This window comes from Stegastes partitus, unplaced genomic scaffold, assembly GCF_000690725.1.
Source record: "Stegastes partitus isolate 25-593 unplaced genomic scaffold, Stegastes_partitus-1.0.2 Scaffold2338, whole genome shotgun sequence".
Classification (NCBI taxonomy): domain Eukaryota; kingdom Metazoa; phylum Chordata; class Actinopteri; family Pomacentridae; genus Stegastes; species Stegastes partitus.
In genome coordinates, this window is record NW_007580069.1 from 1 (window position 1) to 14,916 (window position 14,916).

The 14,916-nt window shown below is 43.3% G+C and overlaps 1 protein-coding gene across 2 annotated transcripts; it reads right to left on the bottom strand.

The window, feature by feature from the left end:
* Nucleotides 1-5,147: 5,147 nt before the first annotated feature.
* On the bottom strand, nucleotides 5,148-8,699 carry arl4aa (ADP-ribosylation factor-like 4aa). 2 transcript variants are annotated; one of them, XM_008304862.1, is made up of 2 exons: nucleotides 8,625-8,699; nucleotides 5,148-6,598 (listed from the first exon to the last, which is right to left on the bottom strand). In XM_008304862.1, exon 2 carries the CDS (start codon nucleotides 6,495-6,497, stop codon nucleotides 5,895-5,897), a length of 603 nt encoding a protein of 200 aa, XP_008303084.1. In that variant the 5' UTR covers nucleotides 6,498-6,598; nucleotides 8,625-8,699; the 3' UTR covers nucleotides 5,148-5,894. The 2 variants fall into 2 exon arrangements, with proteins under 2 accessions (XP_008303084.1, XP_008303083.1); XM_008304861.1 differs by having other exon boundaries at nucleotides 7,847-8,697.
* Nucleotides 8,700-14,916: the final 6,217 nt, after the last annotated feature.

Here is a 14,916-nt window from a genome sequence, read left to right on the forward strand (position 1 = left end):
GTTGAGCCGTGTTGCATTTTACAACTTGGCCCAGCCTGACTTTTTTATTCATCCTGACCTGCTCTATATGCCTACAAAATTGCGTAGCTCTAGGCCAAATGTGCTTTTGACAATGTGCTTTTCTATTGAAGTGTGTATTGTTCTTCCAAATTATAAAATTTTTCACCAGGTCTGATGTACATGGCAATTTTGGTGAGTTTTCGAGTATGTTTAGGGCCTCAAAAACGCGTGTCTTTGGCACGAATAATAATAAGAATCTGAGCAGTTCCAACACGGTCTTCGCACCCTTTTGGGTGCTCGGACCTGGGGTTCAGAGGGTTAAGTTAGATGGGAAAGTTTTATGAACATGTGTTTTCTTAATTGAAAACCTTCCGTCAAACCCGAGGAAAACGAGCGGCGCATTCATCCAGTCAGATGTCAGTAAGTTATAAAGTTGATGAGGGAGGAAACCTGTTGCTGTCCAGAGGCCTGTTGGGTTTTAGTCTTCGTACACCTTTGATGGTTTTCCAGGGACGATAAAAACATGCAGAGGAAACGCTTCACCTCGTCTCTCCTCTAAGCTGATGCAGCTCTTTCTCAGTATTTAACCAAAAACCCAACCAAGTGTTCTGTAGCCTAGAATGCAACTGAAAGATTTAGGAAGTAAACAATCAAATGTCATTATTTCTACCATGAGTAGGAAAGATTGTTTAAATGTGAGGACTACTAAAGTGCAAAATATTTTGTTCTGAGCATTTTTGGAAGACGTGCATTCCTGTAATCCTGTTATATTTGTGCATATCACGGCTTCGTAAGGTTTTACCGTTTCTAAATTCAGTAATCCAATTACATTTACTGATCAATTACAGTTACCCCTTTGATGTTGAGGCTGTACTGCCAGTGGTACCTTGATTTTCCCATAACATTTACCTACGACGTGCTCTTTGGCTTTGCTTTACCAACTTTGCTGTTGAGTTTTCTTCAGTGAAGAGCATGAAATAAAGATCTTCTAATGTAGTATAGCAATGCAAAGGTTGAGTATTTTGATGGATTTCGTTGTATTGGGAGTAAAAAGTTAAGTAAAGCATAACGTTTCTAAAAAAAATACTGAGTCACACATTAGTTCTACGGCATCCACTGTGTTGTGTTCATCTGTAAGAGAGACGAGTCGCTGTGTGACAAATGACCGCAAGTTTTGGAAAAGTTAAAAAACAAAATGTTGGTTGTTGTCACCTCGTTGTCTCCTTGGCAATCCTACAAGCACTTCATTTAGTTATATTGACACCTTTAATGTAATGTAATCAGGAAATTAAAATTAAAATTCATGGTTTCGTGGGTCTTTTTTTTTTACATTAACTGAAATATGTCGGTACCATTTGTGCATTTTTTTCATTTCAGGCCAGAACACAACATCCAAAGAATTAATTAAATAATAATAATAAATAAAAATGCTGTACTGGAGTCACGACATTACTTTTAACTAAATAAAAATCAGGTGATAGAAGACTGTTCCTGTTGCCTCTCTTCACTTTGGCCCAGTTTCCTCTCCCAGTGTATCCTAAGGATTACCGAAACCAGCTTCTCTTCTCTGCACCAAAGAAAACAGGAGTACACTTCTGCAGCTCCTCTACCAGCGCCTCCCTCCTCCTCCGCCTCCTCCTTCTCCTCCGTCTCCCCCGTCTCCCCTTGCAGGTGGCCCCGTTCGCTACTTTGAACGAGGCTGCGGGGCTGTGGGAGGAATTCACATGTAAATAGGCCACTCGCTCTCAATAGACTGGGGGGGAAGAAAAATGAATCCCCGTCATGATAACCTTGCATAATAAGCAGGCTGCGAGCACGCATGCATCGCAATGTCCCCTTTTTAAGTACGCAACGGGATAAATCTCAAAACTCAGCGGAATAAGAGAAGCCTCTGGAGACGGGCTTATGGGGGGAAAGTGCAGAGACAAACCTTACTGTGTCATGGACATGCAGAGCCACAGCCTTACGCTACGTGTTTTTGCACTTGCACCGAGATGTGCCCTGTACCCGGTGTTACCTCCGGATCCAGAAGCACGACTTCAGATTTCACCGGATTCTTGGTGAAACAGGTTGTGTTCGAGCATGCATGTGCTCTGGAGGCCTGGCGGAGTGTTAACCCCGGGGTTCAAGGTCGAAGCAGGAATTTACAGACTGTCTGCCGCATGCTTACAGTCGCGTTCTGGCTCCCGCTTAGTTCAGACTCACTTTAACCTTATTTCTCAGTGAGTCGTTTAAATTTCACCTCCCTTCAGCTCACAGCGTGGATGTCTCATCGCGCCGGGCCGCTTGCCTTTATTGTCAGTGCGATTTCACGTTGACGGCACATCTTTACTTCACAAAGGACGGCTGATGAAAGGCCTAATTATTAGCATAACTAATCATTCAGAAACTACAGTTTCAGTCTCTGCTGTGGCCCATTGAGACATTGTGTGCACGGATGCTGATTCAGTGCAACGCTGATCCATAGACTCTCACTCACATAGCTTGTGTTTATTTTAATCTTAATCTATGGACAGAAAACTCCCAATTTGATGGGTACTGGAGGAGAAAAAAAACCTAATACTACGTTTGTTTTTGTTTGAGGTAATTTCAGATGTCTGAGCTTCATGAAGCAGACGTCTCCTTCTGCACGTTAGGTAAGCGGCACCTGGAGCGCGTCCAAGGCTTGTATGGACATGAAACTGCTCCTGATTGAATAACCAGCACAAACAAGGTTACCCAAAATAAAGTCAAAGCTCGAGGCTTGTGCACAAACCAACTCCACAACAGAACTGCAGCTTCAAAATTAGAAACGAGTTAAACGAGGGACGCACCAGCAGTTACTATGGCGTGACTTTCTGTGCAAAAACAAAGCGACTTTGCAACAGCTCCTGTCTGACCCCTTCTCCATAGCAACAGAGGGCATGCCCCGTGGGTTCTGTAGCATTTACAACCATCTCTTATCTCAAAATGACAAAGTATAGGAGTAAAGTTCAGAAAAATTCAAAACAAGCGTAAATCAGCCGGGTTAAAGTCTCCGTGGGACTCTTTGTGTTTCTATGTATGTTGAGGGTGTTTCAAGGGTGTGACCACGTTGAGTAACACCAAGGATATCATTAAAAAAAAACACTCTGACATGGGAATTTACAGTGCGGAGAAATCCTTCAGGAACTCCTCCCACTTTGTAGCTCTGTGATAGGCTGCAGAAAAAAATCTGTTCTCACATAGTCGAACATTTTGTTCAGCTGTATGCCGCCCAACCTGGAAAATAACTCAGTGGTGCCTCAGGCGTCTCTCCGCCAGAACAGTGGAGATGGCTCCAGTACAGTACAACAGCAGCACTGAGTGGGAAGTACTGCACGGATGAGCTGCTCCAAATAAGACGAAGGCAGCGCAGTGCACTCTCACTTCACGTTGTTAGCCTGTTCCTGTGCCAAACACACCATCTGAGGTTAATGGGTTAATGGATGGCCCCTGGACAAGAGGTTTATTCACCCTAATCCACCTATCACAGAGGACTCTCCAAGGACCAGAGGAGGGGGGAAGACAAAGGGGACAGCCCTGAACAAGAAACATGATTACACCGTACAAAGTAAACTGATTGTACTCGTTATGGCCACCATGTGTTTTTAGACATATTGAACCGTGTCAGCAAAAAACAAAGCGTGAGAGGGAATGTGCTGCGTGACGTACAGAACCAGTACCTAACAGTAATCCCTCGGTGAGTGCTTCGGCAGATCAAAGGAAATGACCTGAGCTGCACACACAGGCCAGGACACACAAAGTGATTTACGCTCACGCAGAAAGCTGACGTGGCTTCCAAAGAAAGGGAAGCAGAATCAGGAAAAGTGTGAAACTGCTTTTTGCCCTTTGAGTTTCCTTCCTGTGCAAACAAGTTAAGGGGCACCTGGGCTTCCAAAAACATGATTAGTCAACATTTGCGAGGCGTCCGAGAACCTGACGACCGTGTCGCCACAACAGTCGCGACCTTTTGGTGCGTGTCGGTCCTCCTCGTGCACAGTTCCCCTCTGCTCTGAACCATCTGATCAGAAAACCTTTGACTGAATCAGAAAGTGTCCCACTGAGTTCATTCGCTTTCCGCTTTAGTCCTGAAGTGTGCAAAATCTAGTGCTGAGAACATGTTATTTTCTATTTTTGAGCGTAACAGCCCCCCTGAGATAGAGCACAAAAATCCCACATCAAGGTCGTAATTATGACATTTAACTGGAACAGATATTTATACGGCGGGGTAAGTTTGCTGATTTAGTCGGCGAGCGGTGCAAACTAACCCGTCTGCAGTTATTTCAGAATGCCAGCTGCCGCGCCGGCCCGCTGGACTCACAGTCATTAATTGTTTCAAAGGAATGAGAGAACAAATGGCGTTAATGCACTGGGCTGCATGTCCGCCCTCAGCTCCGTCCAAAAATACTCAGTCATGCCCCTGGCTTCACAGCCTCCTGCCCCGGCCTGTTCGACTGCCCTGACAACATTTTAAAGCCCTGAGGATGACTAGTCCGCGCTGCAGCCAATCAGTGCATTTCTTAGCCCTTTGCAGCGCAGCAGCCAATAAAACATTTAAACTGTGGAAGGCTTTGGTTTGTTATGTGGATCCTAAAGTAAGGCCTCAGTAATGGTGCTCACATGTGTGGTATCCCAGACTAACGGTGTTTCTATGTGCAGTTAGCTCATTACACAACATGTAAACACTGCCACATGGGTACTGTGTGTGTGTGTGTGTGTGTGTATATATGTGTGGGAAATACAAGCCGTCTTAGATTTTCTGCACACAATCACTTAAATGCACCTTCAAGTTTCGGGTGTGTTCCCTCGTCAACGCAATTAGTGTGCAAGCTGCGTGAAATGAAACCCAAGAAGTGATAATTAGCGGTTAGCTTGACTGAGCGTGTATTTTGTTTTTTTGGGAGACGCCGTGCATCACGTGGAACCCGAACAGCCAGTCCTGCAGCGTCAGCCTTCCAGCAGCGATAAGAGATCTGTTCTCGACGTGTTCGTTACAGTAATCGCCCTCCTCTGCCAGCGTCTTAAAGCTCAGGCATGCCGTCACCTAAATGACCTGAAGGTTGCAGTCCTGACTCCCTGACCTTCTAAATACAAGTTCTTCAAAATTCAAAAAGAAGAATATAATGAGATCCTCCATAACACGTCCATATTGTTCTAAAGATATTTTATTTAGCAAACATATTGCATAACCTGTCTAGTGACAACGTGGCCGTACAGTAGCATTTGCTGTAATTTGCCCAAACACTTCTGTAAAATCCAACACAACTTTATCTATTTAAAAACTGTAAACTCCATACAAAGTAATATTCTAAAGTGCGTTTTAAAAAAAAAACAACAACAACAACAAACAAAATCAGATATAAGACAGCAAGTAAACTGATAATAATGCATGATAATACTTTTCTTTCACAAAGAAAGTCCAGTGTAAAACAAGTTAGAATAACAGTAAAAATAAAAACGGCCCCTCAGGTACAACATGGTTCAATCATTTACCAAACAACCCTTCAACTCGTCAAAGCCTTTTCTTAATTTATTTTTGGTAATATTGTTTGGAATCGCTGTTCAAAAAAAATGGTCATACAGCATCCGTAAAACAACTTCAACCACCCTTCCAGACCCCACACCATCAGTGCTTTTTACTCCGTAGAAACTCTTTATTACATATCCACACATGTCTGAAACTTTCTCATCTTCATACCGTGTTCCTTTACGTTCACTTCCTGATCAACAGCATAAACACAAGACCAAGGCGGGAATCCTAAAGCTCAGATCTGGACTGATAAAACTCAGCGTACTGAATCTAAACCTGCGGCGGAACCTCGAATCCACCCAGGAGAAAAAAATCTTATGTTTCCTTCACATAAAGCAGCAGAGGAGTCTGTCTCGTGACGAGTCTATCTCTTTTTCCTCTGCTGCCGAAGCACCTTTCTCCTTTTCAGGATCATGTCGTGGAGTTTGTCCAGGCCGTCCCGGAGTCCGTCTCCGATGATGGCGCAGGCTGACTGCAGATGCCAGGGCGTCGCAGGGCCCAGTTCTTTCAACGCCAGCAATTTCTCAATTTCAGCCAATCCCAGAGAGTGCCTCAAGTCCTGTTTGTTAGCCACCACCAGCAGGGGCACTCCCTGGTTCTCAGAGGTCTTGGCGATTTTATGGAGCTCCGTTTTGGCCTCCTCCATGCGCTCTGCGTCCACAGAGTCCACCACGAATATGATGCCATCTGTGCATCGCGTATATGACTTCCACAGGGGGCGCAGCTTCTCCTGACCGCCGACGTCCCAGAAGTGGAACGTCACAGTCCTGTGGCCGCCCAGGGACACCTTGACCTTCTCCGCATTGAAGCCTTTGGTGGGCACAGTGTTCACAAACTCGTTGAACTGCAGTCTGTACAAGACGGTGGTCTTTCCAGCGGAGTCCAGTCCGAGGATGGCAATGTGGAAAGAGCTGAAAAACGGGACGCTTGAGAGGAAGCTAGGTTGTTCTGATAATCCATTCCCCATCTTTCCACATGGGGAAGGACGGCTGATTTAGGAAGTGTGATCCAACTGTCCGGGAGTAGTCCTCAGAGTCGCTTGTATTCCAAAACGGCTGCAGCAGCTACCTGAAAGAACATTGCACATTGTTGTGGGTTTACAGAAGCACTTAAAGTGAGACTGAACAATAACCTCTGTGGCCGCAGGTGGTAATTTCAGAAGCAATAAAACTTTACAACATTTCCCTGGAATCTTTTCTTGCGGTAAAACAAATACGCAAGTAAATAAGAGTCATAAAGTCAACAAAGTGAGAAATCTAACTAATGTTTAACACAGGCCGGGAGCTTTAGGTCAGACCAGCAAATCCCCAAGAGTACACTGAGCTGAACAAGGGCGCGTTTTTATGCACTGAACTCTTCATTAGTCAGAGGGATGTTCTGTTCTATCATCTTTTAACAGGTCTTGCTTTTGTTTGGCTGCACAAACCTAAAATTTGCAACGGATCCAGCGGTGCCAACGCATTGAAGATAAATCACAGAAAATCATCACCCAACTACAGTTCACCTCATTTCAAATAAACTTCTGTTTACGTTCTCCAGCCTGCAAATTATGCTCCAGAAAAAAAAACTTGTTTCCAGTCCCAGGAGGCAGCTGTTTTTAGCCAAGTCCCACTAAATGAGACAGTCCCAGCACCCAATGGCAGAAAGTTAGCGACGGGCTTGTGTGCACTATCGGACATATTTGTGAGGCGTGTGGACTCAGAACGTGGCTTTTCATGTCGCACCGTGTTTACCGAGTGTGCAGGAACGCTTTAAACAACTTTAAAGGGTGATAACATGCCAGATATTTCGGTTCGTTCAGCTGCCCCCAAGTGGCCAAGTCAATGCTGCCTTAATTATTAGAATACAAATAAAAGACTTTCAAACGACAAAATCAAGTCAGCAGTGAAAGTTTCACTCGGAACAGCTGCACACAAAAGTATCGTAATTAAAATGCATCCTTCGAGATCCGGAGGAGACATCTGAGTTGGATCTAGTCTGGTATGTCAGTGTGATGGTACCATGCTGTAACAGAGCCAAAGCACTGCTCACTGTACAACGACAAAAATTACTTTGATTTATTTCATTTCATTCTTGTAATATGTATGAGGTCACACAATGTGGAGTTTACAGCTGCTTACTAGAATTAAAGCATAAGCACAAATTAATGTGGCTACCTTATTAGACCTGTTCTATGTTTATCATGTATGTCTACCTGCATTTTTTTTTTTTTTTTGGCATATTAAAACAGAGTTTAACCTCTTTCTCTGCATATGAGTTTGAGCTAAGGATAAAAGAAGGGCAATGACAATGCAGGTAAACAAATGCATGTCTTACCTGCCAGTCTGTGGAGAAAAACATTCAACCTAATCCTCTATGAGCACGGTCCTCTCCAGCGCCTCACAGTCGGTGTATTTTCCTCCTGTTTTGTCGGCCACCGCGGCAGCAACAACAACAAAAAAGAAAAACCCTCCGCCAGAGCCAGAAACACCCTGCCCTGCCTGTCCTCGGTGTCCCGTGTGGATCCACCGCTGATGACACTGCTGCTGTGTGTGTGCGTGCCCGGTCTGGAGCAACGCCCACACGGGCACTGCGGGAGCATGCGATTGGTGGGCGCGCCCACTTCTCTGTCAGGTGATTGGCTGAAGCCGGCTGTCAATCACGTTGTCTGCCCGGGAATCAGGATCACCTGTTGCTCCGGCTGTCTGTCACACCATTTTACTTTACGCATCATTATTTTGTGTTTTTAGAGGGTAGGCAACACGTTTATAGCCAGTTTTAATTGTTTTCAAAAACCCCGGAGACGACCTCAGCCAAACCCCCGTAAGAACCAAGGTACATTTTCCTGAGCTGTATGTGCTAAAGTTTAAAAACACGGTCCAGAAATGGTACTTTGAGACGATAATGAGAAATGTGTGGGAGAAAACATGTAGCTCAGGAGCCCGAAATACGTTTATAAACGCGGACGTTTTTTTGTTGTTGTTTTTAAACTATCGTTCGCGGTATTTATTTATCTTTTTGCTCCATTTACACGGTAAACATCCACGGACGGAATGCTAATGTCGGTTAAGCTAGCAGCGCGCGACAGAAGCGATGAAAAGCAAAGTGGACCTACCGTCGGTTCGGAGAAGTCCGCAGCGTGTTTTCCTCGTTTCTGACCGCTTCCATGCCTGTGTGTGTGTGTGTGTGTGTGTGTGGACACTAGGGTCGATGTTGTGTGCAGAAACAGCGCCGCCCCATTCATCCGTGTGTGTTTTTGTTTGAAATGATTGGTCAGAGGGAGGCAGGAAGAGGCTCACACTGGAGTCCACGGAGGATCACAAACACACTTCTGCCAGCTTACATAAGCCGCCTCTGTTTCTCAACTGTTGTGGGTCACAGGAGTTTGTTTGATTTGTTTATTTTTCACACAGACGCGGGGATTATAATCAAGGGTTTTTTACTCCTAATGCCGGCTAATAGGGCGCAGGACGGTTTAAGCACCAAGATGTCAGCATCCAGGGGAACAAATCTCTGTGTTTTTAGGGCTAAATATCAAATATTAAGGCATTAAACAAGCGAGCAAGTAGTTTTAAGTAGGGATGAGTGAATCTGTGGAGTAAAGGGAGAGCTGGGCCATCATAAATATTAAAATAATATAATATCATAGTATGTACAAAAAGCTTTAAAGTGTATACATATATATTAAATGTGTGTGTCTGTGTGTGTATAATAATAATAACAATAATAGGTTTATTTATTAAAACACAGGGTTACAAAGCGCTTTCACATAATCCAAAAAAACACAATTATAGTGCAAAGTTAATGCGATGCAATTTAAAATTAGTTCAAACATGTAAGAATGCAACACAGAGCATCAGCACAGGAAAAGCACAGGAAAGGAGACTAGAGAGAGGACAGGAAAGACACGAGGACAACAACAACACCTTAAAGGAAGCCTATAAAAGTGGGGTTTTAGCATATTTTTTTTTTTTAAGACTCCACAGAGTCAGCAGATCTAACTTCAGTATCGACAGATTGTTCCAGAGCTCAGGAGCAACAACCTCACAAGCACCTCTAGATTTAAAAAGGGACAACCAGGAGGCCTTGATGGTTGGATCGGAGAGGTAGAGTAAGGAGTTAATAATTCAGATATATATATATATGTACGGCCCCGGCCACAAAAAGCCCCATAGAGAAAAAAAAAAATATTAAAAAGTATACACGGAATTACACGGAGACACAGAAAAGAGACCACAAAAGCCGAGACACGGGACAAGTTGAAAACAAGCGAAGAAGAACTACCAAGGAACACCAGGGAAAACGAAGCGAAACAAAACGAAAGAAAATAAAAGAAGATACCTACCAGGAGATCACAGACCTGGGCTGACAGAAGCGGTTTGATTTTAGAAATGTTTCGCAGTTGGAAATAGCAGGTGGGCCTCAAAGTTTAGCTGCTGGTCAAATATGACACCCAGGTTTTTAGCTTTCGATCTGACGTCGGCAGATCGTGAGTTCAACGCTGACCTCCCGATCACAAGGACCTCTGTTTAATCTGAATATAAGTAAAAATGTCCCTCAAACAATAATAATAACATCAGCAAAAACAGAGACATAGTAGAGCTAAGTTATGTGAAGCGTGGTTCTTAAGAATTCACTTTTTCATTTGGTGAATCAACAGATTTATCTAATTAGGTGTTGAATCACTGCTGCACAACTACTGAAAATGTACTAAAAAGTAATCCAGAAGTACGACTTTCATGTTTAATTCCTCAGCATTTAAGCTCGTTTGTTATCATGTCACCAGAATTGATCTTATACGAGTACATAAAACGTGACAAAATACACAAAACAGAACAATGAGACAATAAAACTACCAGAACACTGAATCACAACGACAGTTTTCAGCATTTCCTTTGAAGTAAAGTCCAATTCATTCATTTGTTCATTGATCATCCAATCAGTCTGACCTATTTTTCATGTTTGTTGTTTGGCTTTTTCTTACGTAAGTTTTTTTTTTGCCGTCATTTAATTTACTCAAGAACATTTTTCTGTTTTTTTTTAAATGCTCAGAAATAGCGAGACAAATGCACAGGTGTTTGTCACTGAGAGGAGGCCCACTGACGTGACTGTATGATCTTGCTTATTGTTGCATGGACTCCCTCCCCAGAGGTCCATTCTAAAGCAGGAAGAACAACAAAAAAACCTTGTTGTGTTTCAAGGATTTTCATAATTGTTGTTGTGGCTTTAGCTGCTGATTCTTTATTCCCAATACAGCTTTTTTTCTAATTGCTGTAAAACTTTTGCACAGCGCTGCAGTGAATGATGACATTATTGCATAAAACCCCCATTAGCATCACTTTTTTTTTCCATGAGATGTTGTGTTTTATTGCCTTGTTCAGTACTCGAAAGAATAACAAGGGATTTAAATGAGGAAACCACACGGCGGCTCGTGTGGTTTAATGCGGTGATTGACATTTCTTTCATTTTATATTTAGTCTGCGAGCCACAGATGACTCATTAAACACATATGTGCAGCTATGTCAGATACGCTTCGGACATGTGCAGGCGTTCGTGTTTATAATTCCTGGTTTAGCGAATGAGCAGCTGTCAGTGGGCTTCATGACGCTACAAACGCTGCGTGTCTTTAGATATACTGGGCTGTAAGAGTTTCTTCATATACCAGTCCTGGTAATTCCCTTTAACTGCTTTTTCAGCCCAAGTCCAAATACCTGCTGTGCATTTTCACGCTTAATAACAACACAGTATTTATATGATTAGAATGTATTTTAACATAGTGGCTCTAATACAACTTGTCATGGACTAAAAGCAACATCAAACCACTATTGGGAAGATGCTGCTGGTTTAATTATCAGGCCGTTCATGTACTTTACACTCTCCGTAGGACAGATTCTGTGACTATAGTGAGGGCTGGGATCTCATGCTGGACTTTGAATATTCAAAATAGCTCCAGAAGTCAAAGCAGCACTATTTAGCAGTGCAGAGCTTGCAGTCGTCTTTACTTCTGTCATTGTCACCCATACATACCCGTCAGGTTAACATAAAGATGTACTGGGTGGTATCGGAGGAGGTTTACAAAACTATGAGTGGAAGTTCATCTACACATCACCGGGCCTGATCAACAATACAGTTGTGACTCGATAATCTGACCCTTAACAATCCTAAACCTTGTTATCTGACAGGTTTTTAGGAAAAACCAACAGAACCCATAAAAACAGCCTTAACATAGCGACAGCCTTGGATTCTGACTCCGACATGACATTTAATGTCACCAATCAGGATGACGGCGTATTATCTGACTGAACAATCCCACAGATTGGCTACGTTCACACTGCAGGACTTGATGCTCAATGAGGATTTCTTTGTGACTTCCTTCACGTTTCCAGTTCAATGCGACTTGTATGTGATCTGCTGTGTGAACTTCATACGACCCAAAAGTGTCCCGCATGCGCAGAAGAGGACACGACAACGTCACACGCAGCGAGCGTGCTCAGTGTTTATGGAAGTAAACATGGATGGTAACGGTGGAGCGTATCTGCCACTCCCCCGCCGCCACCGATGGTGGAAACAGAAGTGTGAGCGCTAACTAAACTAGCATCAGCAGCCAAGTACTGCCTGTGTGTTCTGGACACTTCCACCCCGTCAGAGCGCTGCCCCGGGGTGGAAGTGTCCCCCGACCAGGACGAATATTCAAATATTCATCATTAATTGGGCCTGAATATCCAGAGAGCAGAAAGTTCTATTGGGACCAGCCCTATTAGTTATTATAACAACTATGAACAATGAATATTAACAGCTAATGATCCTTCCAGCATCAAGCCCTCCTTGTATCTGGACCTCTGTCTGGACAATCCGACATAAAAGACAGTTTTATGGGTACAACCCTACTTTCAACTGCGGTGCTACAGCTGTGAACTTTTACAAATTTTAATACTCATGTACAGTTTAGTCCAAAGGCTTGACGTTACAAACTAAAGCATTTTTTTTAGGTTTCCTGTAACTAAATAAATAAACAGTGAAACTTCCAGTGGGATGATGACAGGACATATTTAACACTTAACAACATTCAGAATATTTACATCCTCTTGTCAAACAGCAAAATGAATCACTTAATTATAACTTTAAAAGGACAAAGAGCAATAAAGAGTCATGATTTATTTTCCCAACGTCGACACAGTTTCTCTTCTACGCGGTCCAAGAAGGCGCTGTATGCTCCTCGTCTCCGTCTGTGTCTCTGTGAAACAGATTTGCACAGTATTAAAAAAAAAAAAGGCCAACTTCAGGAAGACTCAAAGAACATGCAGACCTTCTTATGTATTTGTACTGTTTAGGTAACTTTCAGCCAGAGTTTCTGTACAGATTAATGCCAGCCAGCCAAACATTTTACTGTGGCCACATATGACCCATGATGAAAGTAAATCAATTAAAACATGCTATATTGTCCTCTCAGGTACAAATAAAAGACGTGCATCATTACTGGATCATTGCTGATGTGTATGAGATACTTCAATGTTTGGTCAAGGTTGACTTTTAACAGCTTCTTATGCTGATAGGGACTTTAATCTTTACCACTGTGCTATAAGGTCCTCACATGTGTCCTTTGAGATATCATTTCCACAGCTCACAATCTGCATAATGACTACATGATTTGGACTCGTTTTTACATCAGAAGCCTATGGGACTGACATCACTGAATAAAGAAGTGCTAATTTATGCAGGTGTGATGTTGAAACACCATCTACTGACGGTATAGGAGGCTGATTTTGGAGGCCAGGGCAGCGGAGGGAGGATGAGCTGCAGATCCCATTTAGGCTCTGCGGGTTTGTAGGTGTCCATTTGTGTCTTGGTCGTCCTGGGATTACGGTCGGTCTCAGATCTGGTGGGCCGCACTAGAAAATATGTTGTAATTATTCAGTAATTTGTATAAGCATGCAGAAATATTTCTTGACTAAATAAGACATGTTCTGCTCTTGCTAAATTGTGATGCCATCGATTAAAAGCAAAGCAAAAAGGAGGGAGAGACCAAGTCATCAGTGATCAAATTAATCCACTCACATGTGTCCAAGTGCTTTAACTTGAAATCCAGGTTGCCAGGATCTCTCGCACATGCAGTTATTATATCTGGTCGGTCCTCATCCAGCTGGAGTGTTTAAAAGCAATGTTTCATGTGTATATCGCCATCTCGTGGTTAAATCAAACATCACACTCCCCCCATACCCAACCTGTCTGTTTACAAAGACACTTATCATTTTGTGTTTACTGACACGTACCGGTCTGAAGTTGTGAGGTTTGGGGTTCTCGTACGGTCCGGCGTTGTACTTTCCCGTCTTCACAAACATCCGTTCAGACTCCAGAGCATCCGGTGGCTTGTATGATGTGATGAACTTCGGAGGGTCTTTCCTCTCAGGATTCACAAGCGCAACATGTGGTGGGAATACTCCAGTTCTCCTCTTTGTTCCACCGCACTGAGGCGCAGGTTTGACTTTCTTTAGAGGAACAGATAGGCGTCTATACAGCTTCATAGAGAAATCTGGTGGCTTAATGCTCCACACGTCGCTTTGGTTTTCAGTCTCTGGTCGCTTGAAGCATTTGCTTCTCGTGAAGGAGAGATCCTGACTTGCAGAGAATTGCATTTTTCTTTCAAAGGAGACCGAGGACAGTGGACGCAACAAATCACACTGAGCCATTTTGATTTGTCGATGCCCTTACCTTGGATTTTATGGAGCTCTTTAAGCAGAGACAAGTTTAAATCCAGAGTCTGAGAGAGGGATTGTTGTATTGTGTGTTCATATGTCCACTGTTTTAGCTCCAGACGAAAGAAACCGACAGACGGTGGCACAATGCTCGATTACAGACACAACAAATAAAAAGTGCTGCTTGGAAACGGGTGCCTTTAAGGCTTGTTAACAAGAAGAATTGGGTTATGTGTGCTGAGCTCAGTAGGACATTCAACAAAACAGGAACTTAGCAACGGCACAAACAGTGTGCCCTCTGAATAGAAGACACCGTGGCACCTGGTAGTAATTTTACAGAAAGGAGTCCAGAATTTTAGTCTTATTCAGAAAGATGTGCCATTTGTTCAGCAGTGACGATGACGACGACACCATTAGGTCAAGTAGAGATAAAGACTTCCTGCCGATTAGAGGTGCAGAAGAACCTAGAAGAACTTGTGTTGTGCAGGAGTCCAAGAAATTAGTCCCTTACATTTTTATTAGTTCTTAACATACACTACATGTGCAAACCTCAGACACATCTTCAGTGATGTATCTTAGGGTCATTAGTTGTTTCGGGTCACACAACATCATACACCCTCTCCCAGGCGACCCAGCCAGGGTTGATCAGGGCCCGACTTGTTGAGTAGCTTGTGTTGTCCACGGATCACCCCGCTTGGTCCACAACCATCTCGA